Source organism: Primulina tabacum, chromosome 7, assembly GCF_025594145.1.
Source record: "Primulina tabacum isolate GXHZ01 chromosome 7, ASM2559414v2, whole genome shotgun sequence".
Lineage (NCBI taxonomy): Eukaryota > Viridiplantae > Streptophyta > Magnoliopsida > Lamiales > Gesneriaceae > Primulina > Primulina tabacum.
In genome coordinates this window covers 34,761,778-34,781,986 of record NC_134556.1, presented here as the reverse complement: position 1 = coordinate 34,781,986, position 20,209 = coordinate 34,761,778, and the positions used below count along the sequence as shown (strand labels likewise).

Sequence of the window (20,209 nt, the reverse complement as noted above, 5' to 3'; positions counted from 1 at the left end):
GAAATTCTGTTTCAATATCCAAGCGTGGTGGAAATTTGGAGAAGAAATTCTGAGTTGAGTAGAAAAGAGGAAAAACGTGAGAGCGTGGTGGAAATTAGGAAAAGAAATCGTGGGTTTAGACGAAAATAGAGAAAACGTGAGCAGTTTTCTTATGACTAATAATACAATATTATTAGTTAAAAAAATATAATATACAAAATTAAAAGGGTAAAATCGGAAAAAAAAATTGGTGTCCTCATATAGCTGTTTTTATTAGGGGGCTAACTATTATATAATAGTAGAGATGTGAAAGTTAAGCCCACCTACAAGGCTAATACTAGGGCCAAGGCCCAGGACAAAGCGGCTCCCTGTCACCATGGGCCCGTTTTCCAACTTGAAAATATTTCCCCCCCTCCCCCACCCACACACACCAAGGGAGAACCAAAAATAGTGTGACGATCACCTTCCTCGATCGAAATTTTGTAGATTTTTCTATATAATATTTAAAATGTACATACAAGTTTCGCCAGTCGAAAGTAAATATATCGAATCTTCCCTGATCTCGAACCTCGGATCCGCCCATACTCGTGCATATATTGAAGTGGTGTAGGTAAGTTTAAAAGTCGATAAGTAGGCTATGATCGGAGGGCCGATGAATGCCACCCCTCCTTGGGGAATAAAGAAAACAAATTGTCCCTCATTTAAACACTTCACATGCATTTTAGGGACCCTACCCACCCTCGCTAGTTCTATCATTTTTTAGGGTGATGGGTCTCTTGCATGTTCTTTAACTTTCGATGACGTTTTGCATCTTTTAGGCTAATATTGCCCATGTCGAATGATGGATGTTCCATATATGCAATTATATCTTGTGTCGTATATTTTATTTTATCGGTCAAGTTCTCGTGCCTATAATTTTCAGTCTTATACCAGTTTATTAAACGAGAAAGAATACGAAATAGTTACGATACACAAAAAGCATGGATGAAATCTTATTTAATAGAAGAACATGTGATAAAATACAATTACAATGTTATTACAATGATAGAATGAGCCAAGTTTTAGGTACAACTTATAAAATACCCCATCATAGTTAAAGGTGATCAAAGCAAGTCAAGATACTCCTGAGTAGCTCATGAGTGTTCGATCAAAACTCGACCGGAACTTGATTTCATCAAACTCGAGTTTAAGTTTTAATTATTTCTACTTAGTAACTCACAAGCTAATTGATTACCTACATATTCATTAAGGTTTTTTATTCACACACTACAAGAAAAAAGGCGAAAGACAACGGTTTTTAACCATTGTCGTAGGTCAAAAAAACTGTTGTTAAAGCCTCTGTTGTTAAATGGTGCGCTCAAAGACAACGGTGAAAAGCCGTTGTCGTAGATATCAAAGACGACGGTGAAAAACTGTTGTCGTAGGTCTTGTAAAACCGTTGTTAAAGGCACTGTGGTTAAAAGGGTGCGCTCAAAGACAAGCAATGAAAAACCGTTGTCGTAGACGTCTAAAGACGACGGTGAAAAACCGTTGTCGTAGCATTGAAAAATCGTTGTAAAACAAAATTTTGCGACAGTTTTTCTAAACAACTGCGTCGCTAATAGTGACGATTTTGGTTGTCCGTCGCTAATTAGCGACGGTTTTTGTTATGATTTCCGTCGCTATTGTTTTTCGTAAAATAAAAAAAATTACGGTTATAATTTTATAATCCTAACAAAAAAACTAACAATCTTACAAAATTAATATATTTATAATTTTTAACTTAAAATTGAAGTTCAAGGAAAATCGTGGAAGAAAAAAGAATTTGAAAAGTGAAACTGACTAAGGAAATGACTTAGGTGTGTGAAGAAAATGACTAAGGATGCAGATATTTATAGATAGTGTGCGACGGTATTTGAGTAAACCGTCGCTAAATTTAAATTAGCGACGGTAATTTATAAAATCGTCGCTAAATATTAACCGATTTTTAAAAAAATTAGAAACTACGACAACGTTTTTTCAAAAACCGTTGTTTTAACCAAATAAAACACTAAGAAACGACAACGTTTTAAAAAACCGTTGTCGTAGTTAAAAAACCATCCGAAAGACAACGGTTTACACAAATCGTTGTCTTTGACCCTTGACAGAATCTTATATAGACAACAATTTTTGAAAAAACGTTGTTGTAGCCCAAAAAAACCATCCAAAAGACAACGGTTTTTAAAAACCGTTGTTGTAGCCTAAAAAAAACCACTCATAGACAACGGTTGTTAAAAACCGTTGTTGTAGCCAAAAAAAAAAGCTCTTAGACAACAGTTTTTAAAAACCGTTGTCGTAACAAAAAAAATAAAACGCTCATAGCCAACGGTTTTCTGAGTTTCGTTTATTTGTATGAAAATGTCACATTCACAACCAATACCTATATTACATGAAATTGAAATTTACATTAAATATGTGAGGAGGAGGCATATCCATGTGAAAGTGCGTGGAAAGCAACCTATCTTTCTGGACAATGAAAGCAACTTTCATGTGGATCATCTCTTTCTTTGTTTCTTTTCTTTCTTTCACATTGACCTACTTGTTTATATATAATATATTATTTGTTTTTATTTATTTTTTAAATAAAAAAATATAAGATCTTGAGGAAAAAATATTCAATCTTAATTAAAATTCAAATTCTATACCATATAATTCTGACTCGACCTCTTAGAGCAAATATCTTGATAATTTAAGTCGATGAACAAAATACCTCTTCTTTCATTTGATAAAAAAATTATCATAAAATCTACTTTAATAAATTTATTAAATACTTATATAAGTCGTATTTCATGTTCTTATTTTCCGAATTCTAAAAAACTATTAAAAATGTTTGTTACCGTTATCTATTTTTCGAATTTATAAAAGAACAAATATTTTGTGAGACGGTCTCACGGATCTTTATCTGTGAGACGGGTCAACCCTACCGATATTCACAATAAAAAGTAATGTTCTTAGCATAAAAAAATAATATTTTTTAATAGATGACCCAAATAAGATATCTGTCTCACAAAATACGACTAATGAGACCGTCTCACACAAGTTTTTGCCTTTATAATTACTATATTGTATAATTAATTGAGTATCTTACCTTTTCTATTATTGCAATTATTGTATGTCACAGATTAAGCGAATTTAAACTACATTATACGACGGTTGTAAAGTTTAACTTTTTTCTCAAAAAAAAAAAAAATTGCCTACTTAATAATGACAAATTCGTAACATTAAATTTTATACGGCTCATAATACTAAGTTTACGTTTGATTCGGAAGGGATATTTGAAAAAAATGATTCAAAGTGACTTCATGTTGAATCAATATGAATCTGAGTCGAGTTGATTTATTTAAACAAATCAATTAATTTGTCTCGATAACAAAAAAATCTGATTTGAATGATCTGTATTAAGAGCTAAATTTGAAATGGCTCTTTTATTTTATAAAATAAATTATTTTTCAAAGATAAATAAACTAATTGAATGCAATATTATAATTATATATTTGAGCAACAACAATTAATGTTTAATGTAATGATTTGATATTTGACAAAAGTTAGAAAATAAGGGTCCATCTCCGTTTTTAAAAAAATAATAATAATTAATGCAAGATATGGCCATATCGAGTCAAAAACAGTGGCCAAAACACATACAAATCTTCATAGGTTGGAACATTTGACTTTGTGGTTTTCTAACATGTTTGGATTTTAATACTTTTTCACGTGAAAATGATTCGATGATGACGTGACATTAACATAACACTAAAATATATAGTATCGTCGACACTCATATGAAAAATATTAAATTTATCAAAAATCGAAAGATGCGAGATTAAAATTAAAATTTATCAATATAAATGATCAAAATCGTAAATAAAACAAATATGTAGAACTAAATTTGCAATTTTTAATAATATAAAATATGGTTAAGTTATGTAGCCACACATGTATGTTGGGATATCAAGACCATTGTTTCCATAATTAGATCACTGATAGTTATCAGCCTACATTAAAAAATGAGTGAGTCTCATGTGAGACAGTCTCACGGATCCTAATATGCGAGACGGGTCAACTTTATCGATATTCACAATAAAAAGTAATATTTTTTCATGGATGACCCAAATAAGAGATCCGTCTCACAAATACGATCCGTGAGACCATCTCACATAAGTTTTTGTCTTAAAAAATATAATGATTCAACCGGTTCGATTGTTTTAACCGGATAATCTGTTATAATATATAAATGTTCATATAATATAATGAATAATATATTTTAAATTTTAAAACATGAAGATGTATATAAATAAACAAAAAAAATAATTACCAAAGTTAAAAAATTAAATAACTATATATATGTATTCAAAATATTAATTATAGTTACATAATTTTAAAACTAAAAACAATAAACTAAATAAACTCTAGTATTACTAAAATAATATTTTTTTACGAAGTTCACGTTCCAAATATGTAAACAAACTATTAATTTTAGGATTTTAAAAAATTTAAAACTTAATTTAAAAAAATCAAAAAACCGGTTCAACCGATTGAACCGGTTCATAGTCAATTGTATCGGTTTTTGAACGGCTTTGACAAATTTTACCGTTAAAATAGGTTTTTAGGGTGTTCCAGACCAAACAATGACTGGTTCTCGATCGACCAGTCTGACTTTTGAAAACACCGATCAAAACATAGATAAGAAAACTAAGTAAAAGTGAGTAAACTGTTTCGGAATTTTGTAGTGAAACTAAATGTTTTCTAAAAAATTACTTTTTCTAACAGGGAAAGTCCATCCTCAGATGTATCTTTAAGATAGTGTTACGAGAATATCATGAAATTTCGTTGTCGACAAAGTTGCAATAGTTAAGCCCTTTAAATTTCGTAGTGGATTTTAGAACATAGCAGAAAGGACGAAATTTATCAAATTAAATGTCCAAGTGTGAATAAAATGGTTGATTTTACACTTACGTGCGACTTTAGGATACATTTCCCATCATATGAATTCGAAGATCCACCACATATATTGTTACAAATGTAGTATTAGTTCAAGCTATATACCCAAACTCACCATTTCGATCATATATATTTGACTATTTGTGACTCTGTTTTTTTTTTTTTATATGTCTTCGAATTTCAATCATAATTCGATATCTGTTTTTCTTTTTCTAATTTTACTCATTTTTCAGACATTATAAATGACAAAAATTGCTAAAAATCAAAAGATACATAACTAAAACTCAATTTCAAAAACATAACAGTTGAAATTGTAATACAAGTACCATTTTCTCATATATTTATTCTCCGGTGATGAATTTTTGTCTTGGTTGAATATTGTGTATCATTTATATGCAGTGGTGGAGCCACATACACATTTAGTCCGGGTGGTCCAATTTTTTTTAAAAAAATTATATGTAAATTTTGTATAATTTTGGAATAATATGATATTAGTCCGGATAGATCAATTTAAAATATTAAAAAATTCTATAGTTTAAAATTCTAATTCGGACAGAGTAATATTTCTGGCTTTGTCAGTGTTTATATGTATCGTCAATTATTTAATGCATGGATGGTAGTTGGTCTACTTCTTGCAAAGGGAATATAACCAGATATTTGCAGGCAACTAGCCGGCCATTCATCTAGAGAAGACGATTCATTCTCTCATGTTTTCAATCCCCAATTTGACACAATAAGTCAATTACTTCAACATTCTTTGAAAATTAGATTTAATAATAAATTCCTTCTTTTCATACTGATACAACATTTTATTCTATTTATGTGTATACCCACCTACATTAGTAAATAAACCTCTTTTGATAGCCCTAGTCAAAATTAATTTGACCTATGTGAATTCCAATTTAAGATTCGATGTAATCACATAGTGGTTAAAACTGTTAATATGGTCAGGTCAGTCGTATCGACCCGTCTTAACAAATGATTTGGGTGACCACCAAATATAGCTAAAAATTGATGGGTTGGTCTGGTCCGTCCCGTCAAATAGATGAGTTGGATTGACAATATTTTAATCCGCTCAAATAGTGGCCTGGCTCGTCTTACTGATCGGTTTTGACAACTCTAATGATGTTCGACGAAAACAACCTAAAGTACATCAGAATCTCGAATATCTCGAACCTAGATCCATTTTTTTTCCACACAAATACAAAGAATAAAATTAGGAAAATGTTCATAATTGTTGTAATAAATAAATAAAATTATGGATTGGAAGGCATTATATGAGGTAGTTTATGTTATATCGAGAGCGTTTTTCGTCATATTATATATTGATTATTCAAATACTAAAATTTGACTATCTAAGTATAATAACATTATATACGGTGGAGTCCACACGCATTTAAGTCAAACCACCCACAAGCCAAGTTTACTCAATGGCCCCTTAGCCACATGTGACCATTTCTTACTATTTTTATTTAGTTATTTAGTTCTTATATTTAATAATATTATTATAATTATAATTTAGCTTAGATTCTTAACAAGATACCTGTTTTAGCATCATTGTTAGATTCTCGACTAACATACATAGCAATAATTATATGGTTCCATTTTAGATATTCGATTCTGTTTCCCCCTCTTAAATCTTCTCAAAACAAAATCCTATAATGAAAAAATTAAATAACAAATATCTACTCGTTTTTTTTAAAAAAAAATAAAATTGATAGCGGGAATGCACATGTTCTTTGTTTCTCGTTTTATTTGTCTTGAGATGCGATAATTTTCCGTATCGTGAGCATGATATAAATGTGGAGATGCTTAAGATGTTATATAATTTAAAAGATTAGAATTATATTGTTACCGTAAACTATATATTTTTTTTATAAAAATGCATGCACGAGATCCTACATTTTGCATATGTTTACGTACGAATGTAAACGAATCAAGTCAGCATTGCAAGCTTTTCGAACCGACTCAAAAAATATTTAATTTGTATTCGAAATTATCGAGTTCGAACCAAACTTGAACTAAATTATTTTATTTGATAAATAATTTGATAGTTTGTGAGCTACTCACGAGATTTAATATTTTATTAATATAATATAATTATACAATAAATAAATATTTCATTTTCAAGTATACAAAAATGGAATTGTGATGTTGGGATCTTGGGCAGAGACGACGAGTGATATTTTAGTAGGTAAATTAACGCCCCTGATTCTACTGTTAATTTAAAAATATAACACAAGTATACCTCGAGCAGATATGCAAGACTTTCTTAATTAATTGCTTCCTAATTTTATAACATCTATAAAAGTAATTTAAAAAGTCAAACGTAGATTACCTCGTAAATGGTAATTCCGCTTTAAGTCTAGATAACACCTGTTAACACAAATTCCGATTGATTAAAATAATTTTGCAATTAATTTTCGTAATCAATACAGTACAGCTTGGACATAGCTCAAATGTCACATACAATTAATTTTTAGGCGTACTTATCGTTTGACGATATCACGAGTCAGTTTTGTGAGACATATATTCTATTTGAGTTACTAATATAAAAATATTATTTTTTATTTTAAAAATATTACTTTTTATTATAAATATAGACATGTTTGACTCGTCTAACGAATAAGATATTTAATATTGTCTCACAATAAACTTATTAAAAATAGAAATAATAAATTTATATATGAAATAATATAACTAAAGTCTCCATTAACTAAGCTTTTTTATTACTGAAAATTTGATTTTGAAGTTTCCAGAAAGAATTAATTAACTGGTAATAGTTGCTTTGTAAACTTAGATATTATAAAACTAGTGAATCTTAGGATGCAATGCACGTAAATCAAATTCTAATATAAAAAATAAATCTTTATATGTTAAAAATAATGTTGTCAGAGTAATTATTTTCCTTCAAAGTTTATTTTTCGGTTTTTAGTTTTTTATGTTTTTTTTTTAAAAATAGAAATAAATGTGATATAGGAGATGGTATTTTGGGAAAATATTGATGTATTTTAGAGATAATAGATAATAGTTACTACATGCATCTCATATCAATAATAAATATAATAAAAATTAAAATGTTATTTTATCCATTTCAGATTCTTTACTAATAGTGTAAGCAGTCACAGCTATTTAGGATGATTTTGGCTATGTTGGTGTATGTGTTATTGAAGTTGGAAAGCATATGAAAATGAATACCAGTAATTTCAGATATTGCACATGTTAGTAGCTCGGCTAATATGATAGCCCATAAAACTGCTTGCTTTGTTTCTTCCACCCAGCCATCATTTGTCTGGATGAATGGTGAATTTCTTTCCTTATTAGTCAGCTTTGCAATGACGATTATTCTTAATACAATTACAAGTTTCTATATAAATAAAATATATAAATATTGTCACCAATTAAATAAAAGTATGTTTATATCTTATAATTATTTTGGAAGCTCAGAAGGGATTACGTTATAATTGATAATCGAATCCGAAATCTCGTTTCAAACTGATATCAGAAATATTTATATGTCATCTACATATCACATAGTTGATATACAATTTATGCAGATAAAATATAATTTGGATTTAGATTTGAATTTGGATGGAAACATTGACATGAAACAAATGAGAACAAGGGTGAAATGGGCTTTTAAGAATACTAAAATAGACTTCATTCATCATATTTATATGGTATTATTAAGGCTGGTATTAGTTTGTCTCACAAGAAAATACCGGAGAACTCAAAATTATAACTAACCATTTGAAGAAATATCCAAAAAAAAAAAAGTGTAAAAGAAAAAAGAGAAGAGAAGGAAATAAATCATGAAAAGTGAATTAAATATTTACATGTAGAGAAAAATTTTAAAATAAAAGTTTGGAGTGGAGACAGATGATGGACACGCAAGAGTAAAGACACCGAAGACACCCTCTGGCTCCTTTCCATTTCGGAATTCATAACTAAATATGAACGGAATTGCATTAAATAGAGTTACCCGTTTAATTTATGATACAACGAAATAAGCCCATCATACATAGTATATAAAAACTTGTGTGAGACGATCTCATGAGTCATATTTTAGTGAGACATATATCTTATTTGAGACATCCATGAAAAAGTATTACTTCTTAGGCTAAGAGTATTAGTTTTTATTGTGAATATCGTTATGGTTGACCCGTCTCACAGATAAATATTTCTGAGATCGTCTCACAAGAGACCTACTCTACATAGTAATATAGTATATAACATTGGATTCATGATCTTATGATGTAATAATTGTTCTTATTGAGACAACGATCCAATCATGACGTTTTGGCTGTTATACGATTTAAAAGATTAGATTTGCATAATTATCATCATATATAGTTTTTGGTCAAATGTAAAAAAATTGATCTTATAATTGATAAGATTTAAGGTCACTTATTCGACTATCATAGATTGTTAGGAGTGCAATTGTTGGAAATATAATTGATCGTTGAGAGAACAATCTAACTGTAATGTTTGAGCTTTTGTTACATGTTAAATTATTAGAGTCAAATCGTTATCACACATTATTGTTTTTTGATAAAATAGATATGACGTCTTAATCTCATTTTAATAAAATATCTGAATTATTATAAAATTATTTATCCAACAAACGTATGTAGGAGATAACGTAATTTAATAAAAGAATTTTAGAAAACTAAACTTTACATTCTCATTAATTGATAAAATACAGATTTTTTTAAAATAAAAAGATGGAGATATACGAAGAGATAATAATATACCAATAAATATTATACTATATAATAATGCACTAGTCCCATAGAGAAATTAATTTTATTGTTTTAATAATGGAAAAAACTATCCCTTCTTATATTCAATAAAAATGATTATAAAAAATTACTAAATTAAATTCTAAAATAAATTTACTTAAATAATTAATTATTCGTTAAAAAATTATGTTGTGTTAAAATTATTGTGCACGCGAATTATCGCGTGAGCTGATATTTATGACTACCACCAACTACCAAAAAACAAAAAGTTGTTCAGAAGTAACATTTATTTTCCACATTTTGGGGAAAGAACCAAATTGATCAATTTGGAGCTTTCAATGAAATTTGCCAAGGCTTAGCCATTTTGTTGAAATTACATATTACTTTAAGAAAATATTTTTGCAAGACAGATGTTTTATTTGGATTCTTCGTGAAAAAGTATTACTTTTTATACTAAAAATATTATTTTTTATTGTGAATATTGATAAGGTTGACTCGTCTCACAGATAAAGATTCGTGAGACTGTCTCACAAGAGACCTACATTTTGAAATAATAAGTAATTTTTTTGGTATAAAAAATAATCTTTTTCATGAGATATACAAATAAGAGATTCGTCTAATAAAATTGATTCATGAAACCATCTCATAAAAATTTTTGTATGAAAAAGATGCTATATTAACTTGAAGTTATCCTAAAATCTAAAATGCACCATTAAGTTAGCAAAATCCACAATCAAACGATCACATCATATCACCTAACTTTCTTTTATAAATTGAAAGATAAAAAAAAACCAAGACATGAACATAGTGATGTAAACTGCAAGAAACAATAAGCAAATTATTTGGCAATTTACTAAAAATTGTATAATATATACACACAGATCAACTATTCGACATTTATCGCGGATATCATACATACAAAAAAATCGATTTATACACACACAACACGCATACGGGATTATCACTCAATATTTCTTTTGCATGAAATTCATATTGTTAAGATATATTAGATGAGCAAATATTGCTAAAAAAAGGATGAACACATGGTGCTTTTGTCAACATGATATGTTTCCCAAAGATTAATGCTCACTCCTCCCACATCCACTTTAATTCTCTCTCTAATTAAATGTCGCACTTAATTAAATGGTTCAATCAGGTAAAATAAAAGTAAATGTTTGATTGAACTCAATTCATTAGTAGCTTGCGTCCTATTCGTTCCAGTTATACTTCATTTTATATATATATATGTTTTACTGTATTATTCTCAACCGTGTCTATCTATGTATTCACAAACAAGATGACACTCACCTGTTATATATGATGAAAAACATCAAATTATATATCTAATAGTTGAGTAACATCTTATTGATAGATACAAAACATATCAAATTATTTATCCAATAGTTGAATGTCAACTTATTGATATACATAAAAGTTGATGTGTTTGATGGACAATATATATATATATATAATCATATACGCACATTATTTGTAAAAGAAAGTGTTTCATTGAACTCCGCAACTGTTATCTTAACATTGGTGAAAACTTACGTGAAACGGTCTCACAGGTCGTATTTTATTAGACAAATCTCTTATTTGCGTCATCCATGAAAAATTATTACTTTTTATGCTAAAAGTATTATTTTTTATTGTGAATATCGGTATGTTTGATCCGTCTCATAGATAAAGATTCGTGAGACCGTCTCACAAGAGACATACTCCTTAACATTTGAGCAATGATCATTTGTTTGATTTTTCTCACCAATTTTTTTTTGGACAAGCTTATCAACGGTAGAGATTGCGGATTTTCACGTCATTAAAAAAATTTACTTTACAATATTATTTTGTATTAAAAAGTTAGAAATATATACCTTTTAAATTATTTTAACTAAAAATATTAAAAAAATTAATATCTAATTGTTGCATAAGATTAAATACAAATTGGTAGTTGGCGCAATATTAATGTTGCATAATATATTTACGACTCTATAATAAATTATTTTACGGTATTATTTTGTAACAATAAACCTTACTATTATAATATATTATTTAAATGTAATATTAAAATAATATTTATTATATAAATATGAAATAATTTTTATATTAACACTAATTAATTGTGGGATCAAATAATTAATTAATTAATCGATAAAAATTGTCTTTCACGCGCGACCCCTGCTAAGATTGGATCCACAGAGGTACAAATAGACACATTTTACTGTGTGTATATGTATGTGTGGACGTGTGAGCTTGGCAGATGATATTCTCCTTCCCATTTTCTCTGATTTTAGCTGTTTTCTCACTCGGTTTCTCTCCAAAAGCAGACCCAGCTGGCGTGAGGGAGATTATGCAGCTGTGAGGGGGATTTGGGAGCTCGGGGAGTGGGTGATTGTGTGTGTAAGAGAGATCAAACAATGAGGTGAGGTGAGGTGAGGTGAGGTGAGGTGAGGAGGTGGGGCAAGGCCAAATCTTTGGGTTGTGTGGATTCATGAAAAACCGCATTAGGATAGGCTGAAATCGAGGAGGGTTTTTTGTTTAAGCGTCAGCAGAATTTGCATCTCTCAAGGTGAATGAATGCTCGTGAAGAAAAAAAAAACTGTTGTCTTGTTTTTTCTGGAACCGCTCTCTTTTGTTGTTTTGCGATTTTGAATCGTAGGTGGAAAGATGACGTATTTAATGGTTTTTTTTAAAATTATATTGATCTAAATTTGTTTTTGTGGGTTGTTTTGTTATCATCTCTGGTGTTTGTTTTGGTTGCCTTGAGCGATTGAGCTCAGCTGAATTCAGTTTCCATCCAGCTTGATTTTTTTTCTCTTTGTTCCTTGGTGGGTAAGGCGAATCCTTGGCATTTTAGTTATGTTTTGAAGTGAATCTACTAAATTTATTGTTAAATGGTGTGTTTCTTTGATGGATACTGAGTATATTTTATTTCTGCTTTTCAGTTCACGTTACATGTACAGTGAAAATCTCCTTCTCTTGGGTTAATATAGTATTTTTTTTAAAGATCACGGATTGTGGCTTTTTACGATGTCGAGGATCTAAAAATGCAATTAGGAAGAGATATATCAATTGCCTTTTCATCTCGGCTTAGCTGTTTTTTTTAATAAGTGATTAAAAAAAAAGATGTTTTTATGTTATGTGGTTGGCCCATATGGTGCTTCTGTTCTTTAATGATTCCTTCTTTTGTGTGGTATCTTAGGTTATAAAATGTCACGTCCTCTTCATCGAGGTGTGTCAGGTGGAGGTGGGAGATTCTCAGGGAACAGTCATGATCTGTGGGAAGATTCTCAGATGAAAGAAAGGGCCGAGAAGGAAGATATGGACCGGACTCGAACCAACGGTGGTGATCATGCATATTTATCTATCAAATCCCCTCTTGGAATTCTTTTTCCGAATAAATTATTTTCGAAACAAGGCTTGAGCGAGAATGGATTCGTTTCTGATCCATTTAGCCCTGGGACTCTGAGGAGTAGGCATAAAGTGACAATCTCTCTGCTTAAATTCAGTTTAGTGGTGATTGTAATTCTTGCTCTTACTGGTTCCTTCTGGTGGACACTTTCTATAACCTCTATGACTAGAGGGAAAATATTTCATGGATATAGGCGACTTCAAGAGCAATTGTACTCGGAGTTTCATGAGATTGGGGAGCTGTCTCTTGGTTCTTCAAGAATGAGAGAATTGGATTATTGTTCGGAGGAATCGGAAAACTCTGTCCCTTGCTTCAATGTATCGGAAAATCTTGCTTTGGGATTTTCCAATGGTGAAGAATACAACCGCCATTGTGAAGGCGGCTTCAAGCAAAACTGTTTGGTTCTTACACCTGTCAATTATAAGATTCCACTCAGATGGCCTGCTGGAAAGGATGTCATCTGGTTTGCAAATGTTAATATCACAGCACAAGAGGTGCTATCTTCGGGAAGTTTAACCAAAAGGTGAGTAAAAGAGTTGATTTTGTAATCTTGGTAAAAACTGGTATTTGTCATTCAGGTCCTTCAATGGAATTTCTTCTCCATCTTTAACTGCAGGATGATGATGTTAGATGAAGACCAGATTTCCTTCCGTTCAGTATCCTCTACATTTGATGTTGAAGACTATGCACATCAAATTGCAGAAATTATTGGACTAAAAAATGATAATTACTTACAAGCTGGAGTAAGTTGATAGTGCCATGCTTTATTTGCGTGATTTACCTTCTACATCATTTGACTACTTTATGGCGTTATGTGTTTTGCTTCTTTGAATTGCACCTGTTGCAGTTGATCCCCCAGCTTTTTGGTTTAGATTACACTCTGTTGTTGGTTCAACACTACCAAAAACATTATCTTGCTCCTTTGTCTGAAAGCTTTGCATCAGAAGTTCCGAACAAGCACAGTTTTTTGCGGAGTACTTTGTTGCAAGATCACTAAAATTGTCGATAGGCATGCCAGGAATTATAAATGAAAATTTCTAGATTTCCATTTTACACTTATTTAGTAGCCCTGCTAATGATTGGCAGTTTGATTTATGTAGGATATAATTTAAAAGCTTCCAGAGAGTGCTTTTTTAAGTTTCTTACTAAGCGATACCTTCATTGTGAATTTACTTGGATCAATAATGCTAACTTAATTGTCTTATGAGCCATGCACCCTTGAAGTGATAACTTGAAATGTGATTTTTTTGAGCCACTACATCAGCTTTATCTTGACGACACCATATTTTGAGTGCTGGATATTATTTTATGTATTAATTTGGAAATCATGTATCTTATGTTCAAGAATATAACTATTTTATCTGTTTAATTTTAGGTTCGGACGATCCTGGACATAGAATGTGGTTATGGTAGTTTTGGGGCGCATCTATCTTCCAACCAACTATTGACCATGTGTATAGCAAATTATGAGGCTTCGGGCAGTCAAGTTCAATTAACACTAGAAAGAGGTCTTCCAGCAATGATTGGATCATTCACGTCAAAGCAGTTACCATATCCGTCCCTTTCGTTTGATATGATACATTGTGCAAGATGTCGTGTTGATTGGGATGCAAAAGGTACTCTATTATGGTAATTTTGAATTTTTTTAAAATACTTTTCTTTCTTCTGTTATCTCATTTGTTCGTTATTTGTGGAAGAAGTGCTGCTAACAAGCAAAAGTTAATACTAAATCTGCATGGATTATTATTTTTTTGTTAGTATTCTCCATCTAAACCATACATATCAGAATAGTTCTTGGTAACAGCTATGCATGAAAGAATTGGTAGGATTCAAAATGATTGCTCCCGTGTGGGCACCTGTATGGGTTTTCTAACAATGAGAACGTTGCATTTATTATGATATAGTAATTAAAAATTTTCAAGCACACAGTAAGTTTGGGTTTTAAAGAGCAAATATATTGTGAGTTTTTGCAGCTATGCGAGGTAAACGAAGTACTTTTATCATTGAAGAAAATGAAATCGCAACAACCTAAGCTTTTATTTTGTTTTTAATTTCATAGAAGCCCTAGTTCCTTTGGAAGCTGTAGCATAAACACGGAAGTTCAACTAAAAGTTGGACTTGTGTATATTGATATCAAGAGTTAATCATGAAGTCCAAGGCACATATCTACCTCAGATTCTACCTTAGGGGGAAATGGAAGTCGTAAAAGAATAGGTTAAATAATTAAGGAGTTCCATATTCAACCTGGCCAAATTCCTGGTTTGCTCAAGGGCCAGCTGAAAGAAAAATAAGAAAGGCGTCTAACTGAGTGGTCAAATCGGACGCCAAAATCTTGGGTTTCATTTTTGTCTATGATCATCTTATATTCTTATCACAGAAAGAGAAACATATCTTAGTTTGACTACATTTTTAATTCATTTAATTGTTTTTTTTTTTATATTATCAAACTTGAACCTAGCTTTTGATTTGCAATTAGCACACCCTCTTGGATTTGAAATTTAAAGGTCCATATAGGATTGAATTTTTTTAGTAAAATGAATGTGACCTATCTTAAAATTTGAAGCCCTGAACTTAAAGCTCTCTTATGTTAGAGAACAATAATCGGCGAAGTTCATATTGTACTCCCCCTTGAAATCACTCTTCGTTGAGACCTGGTTGTCTTTTATTTGTTATTCAAGTAGCTAAGCCTTAGAGAATTAGTATTCTGCTCTTTCAACAAGTAATTAAAGGGCCCACCATTTTAGATATCTATGCTAATCATATGAGTCTGTGTCTTTGAGGTGGGATCTGTTGTTGCTACGTGCCTATAGAATAGGAATATCTTACTCCACAACTTTGTGGAATTTAATTTAAATTTCAGCTACTGGTCTTGATAGAACTTTCCCTTATCAGCATGGATAGGATCTCCCTCTGGAACTTGCTGTTTGCTGTTAAGCTCAGAAACATGGATGTGTAGTCGACGGTTGGAAACCTCTTTTGGGCTCAATGTACGCTCTTGATAGGAGAAGAGTATACGCCTAAAATATTTCTAATTCTGGACCCTGCTGCCTTGCCATCAAGCATTACTGCCCATGTCCGAACATAAAAGCATATGCTTTATGTATTCAAATTTGTGTCAAATACAGTGTAGTACCCTGTATCCATGTTTGATTTGAAATTCATGTATCATAGCTCTATTTTAAGTTTAGCGATTATATCATAATTGAGAATATTCCTTTTTTGTTTAGTAATTCTCATGTTTTGGTGCAGATGGTATATTTTTGCTTGAGGTCAATCGTTTGTTACGGCCCGGTGGATATTTTGTCTGGACTAGTCCACTCATAAATTCCCAGCGATCCCTTCGCAATAAGGTTAATCTGAAACAGTGGACCGCAGTGCGGTCGTTAGCGGAAAATCTATGCTGGGAGATGTTGCCGCAGCAAGACGAGACTGTTGTATGGAAGAAGACTAGTGAGAAGAAATGTTATTCACCAAGGCAAGGCTACATATGAATCGCCTACTTTTTCGTGTCTTTATAATTTATACAAATCTCACCTGTCCCAAATGAACAGCGTTATTTGTATGTTTAACTTATGTTGAAAACATGCTACTTGTTGCGGAACTATTTTGGTGATCGTGGATAAGATAAATTAAAGGAACAAAATTAAGATGTCGAGAATAAATATAAGTGGTGCATCACACCATCACACCTAAGAAAGAACCATTTGATTGTATTTCCAGGAAAACTGCTTCTCCTTCTCTCTGTAGCAAGGTCCATGACATCGAGTCTCCTTATTACCGGCCACTCCAGTCATGCATTAGTGGAACACAGAGCCGTCGTTGGATCTCTATCGAAGAAAGAAGAAAATGGCCTTCCCAGGCTACGCTGAGCTCAGCTGAACTTCAAATTCATGGTACTATATGTTAACGTATTGAGTAAATTGCAATCCCTTGAGGCTGGGCATAATACAAAAACTAACCCCTAGTTTTTATGGCAGACTCTAAGGTTGGGCTAACTTTACTTATTGTAAGATTATATTTTACTTAAGGACCTGTACCAGGTGGACATATTGTTTACCATGCCTTAAAGTTTGTCACTGTAATTCTCAATCTTCATTGAGGTTTGCAGTGTTTAAGCGTGACCTCAGATGGTGTCAATCAGTTACCCTAAGATTTTACTTTGTTTATTGTATCTTCTTGAAAGAGTTGATCCGGATACTAGTAGATATTTTACTGCATCATAAATATCTAAAGGCTTAAGAACTCATCCCTTCATGTCTGTGCTTTGTAATTAAGCAAAACAATGATGACTTTCTTTACTTTTCATGTTAGGTTTGCAGAGTGTCAATCAGTTACACTAAGAATTTACTTTCTTTATTGTATCATCTTGAAAGAGTTGATCCGCACACCAGTTGATATTTTACTGCATCATAAATATCCAAAGGCTTAAGAAATCATCGCCTCATGCTTGTGCTTTTTAATTGAGCAAAACAATGATGACTTTCTTTACTTTTCATGTTAGGTTTGCAGTCAGAAGAGGTTGCCCAAGATGCTATTAACTGGAAATCAGCAGTCAGAAATTATTGGTCTCTGCTGTCACCACTAATATTTTCTGATCACCCGAAGAGACCTGGAGATGAGGATCCTTCGCCACCTTTTAACATGCTGAGAAATGTGCTAGACATGAATGCTCGTCTTGGTGGTTTCAATGCTGCCTTGTTAGAAACTGGAAAATCTGTGTGGGTGATGAATGTTGTCCCTACAAGAGGACCTAACAGTCTGCCTCTAATAGTTGACAGGGGTTTTATTGGAGTGCAACATGACTGGTAAGTTTTACATTCTATTTTATGGCACTATAATTGTTTTTTATTTTCTGCTTACTACTTATCAATCCTTTTCAAGTTACATATGATCCTGTGTTATAACATGTTTGATTTTCTGAATTTGTTGCTGTTGAAAACTTAGAAAATGTGTTTTCTTTTGCCACTTTCTACCAGAGGATAGCTGTGTTCCTCCTTGCAGGATATATATCTTTTTTTAAATCAAATCTTCATGAAACTTTTCCTGGTTCGTCTGATGAACCTTGGTGTTATATTTCCTTATGCAACTAGATGACATTGGAAATTGTGAATTCGATTGCAACATTAATTATCCAACTTGCATTCTGCGTCTGTCTTTGATTCTCCATTCAGCCGTTGCCATTCTTCATAGGGTGCTTTAAGAATATAGAGTGATCTAAGAAATTATATCTTGGTTTGCACTATAAATGCAAATGTAAATTTTTTCTTCTTTGTGATGGTTATTTTTCTGTTCTTTCCCTCAAGAAACCAGAAGAAGGTATTCCAGAGAGAGAAGTAATCGCCCTCGCCCTCGCATCCTGAAATATATTTGTGATTAAATGATTATTGATAAACATCCCCCACATATAATAGGAGTGAACTGAAATAAGTGCAGTCATTTGCTTATTTTTTTCTCATTGACATTTCGTAATTAATTTTTATTTTTTTACCACTTTCTTTCTTTACCGTGACATATTTCCCACCTGCCCAGGTGTGAACCATTTCCAACATATCCAAGAACATATGATTTGGTCCATGCTCAAGGGCTAATCTCCCTTCAATTTACCGAGCATCCCAAATGCCAGGCGCTTGATCTGCTCACTGAGATAGATCGTTTGCTTCGTCCAGAGGTACGTGATAAAAAAAATTTAATCTAGACTGGAGTTCATTCTCTTGCGATATGAACAACGAGTTAATTTGCATATACAGATGCATTTATAATGTACAGTAAAGAAGACTGATAAAAATAATGGCTATGCTTTTGTTAAGTTTATTTTCACCTCACCCAACAAACTATTTATATTTGAACTCTCATAGTTGACATCATTATAGATGAATGTGTGTAATAAATTTGATTTTAGCCACACAATGGATCTGGTTTTAGATCTGTCCCTGATATTGAAGCATGCAAATGGAAAGCTAACCTCTTCTTGATCAATCTGAAGACCACATATTATATCAGAAGTCCTGATTCAAATTTCTTGATACGTCTCAAGTTTAAGTGAGAATTAATGAATGGTTTTTTTGCACATGTTGATTCATTCCGCCTAGCTGCTTATGAATTATGGCATACATGCAAATTGATTCTAATTATTAAACAAGGGTATCTCCAGTTAAATCCTTCAATGATCATGAAATCTGTCCGGTTATTTGCGATTACCATTTGCATTTATTCATATTCTTCAGTCTTTTGTTATGCTAATCAACAATCAAATGCAGGGATGGGTGATTTTAAGGGACAGTGCTCATCTAATTGAGTTTGCTAGATCTCTCACAACACATCTGAAATGGGAGGCACGAGTTGTCGAGATTGAAAGCAACAGTGATGAGAAACTCTTAATCTGCCAGAAGCCTTTCTCCAAAAGGCAAGCTAGCTTGTCCTGAAAGATGCTGGTTAGCTAAAGATATTTGTAGATGATAATATTCACATTCATTTTTGGATAAAAATTTATCACCATAAGTTCCACGTAAAGTCTGGAATGAAAGTTTTGAAGCCAAAAGTCGAAATGCGGTTGTGACAACCAACAACTCCTATGAAGCCGTAAGGACATAGGGGTGCCATGTAGTTACTGGGAAAGTGAAAATGATATAGTGCTATACACTTGTTTTCCTTGTGATGTCTCATTGTAAGAGCACAATTATAGGATGAAATTTATTTGTGAAGAATGTTTACACAATAAACAAAGAATTATCTATTATTATTGTATAGAAGTGCTTTAATCTTAGATGCCGTTTCTTGTCCCCTCCAAGTGTTCCTATCCTCGTGCTCTCTTCCCCGTGCCAATCCATATGTTTGTCAGGCCTCGGGAAAGAGGCGTACAACCCTTTCTCACATTTCTTGGAATCTTGCGATTTCATCCTCTATGTCCTGTTGAATTATCACTTCAACTGTTATAGTGTTTGTATTTACTTCAGTTGTGCAAGAGTAGCGTGGCGATTACACCCCTCGTCGTTTTTGGGTCTGTCTCGGGTCAAAATGATGATCATGAGCTTGCTTTTCCCATGCTCGGAGGTGCATGCAGGGGGTTATTTTGTTTTTCTACATTCAGACGAAGAAATTGAACTGAAATTTATTTAAAAAAATA

At 31.9% G+C, this 20,209-nt stretch overlaps 1 protein-coding gene across 1 annotated transcript; it reads left to right on the top strand.

The window, feature by feature from the left end:
• The first annotated feature begins 11,919 nt into the window (after nucleotides 1-11,919).
• LOC142551435 (putative pectin methyltransferase QUA2) lies at nucleotides 11,920-19,849 on the top strand. Its single transcript, XM_075660671.1, has 9 exons — nucleotides 11,920-12,243; nucleotides 12,877-13,609; nucleotides 13,703-13,829; nucleotides 14,462-14,702; nucleotides 16,336-16,561; nucleotides 16,807-16,979; nucleotides 17,588-17,891; nucleotides 18,616-18,754; nucleotides 19,344-19,849. The coding sequence occupies exons 2-9, from the start codon at nucleotides 12,885-12,887 to the stop codon at nucleotides 19,506-19,508; spliced, it is 2,100 nt and encodes a 699-aa protein (XP_075516786.1). The 5' UTR covers nucleotides 11,920-12,243; nucleotides 12,877-12,884; the 3' UTR covers nucleotides 19,509-19,849.
• Nucleotides 19,850-20,209: the final 360 nt, after the last annotated feature.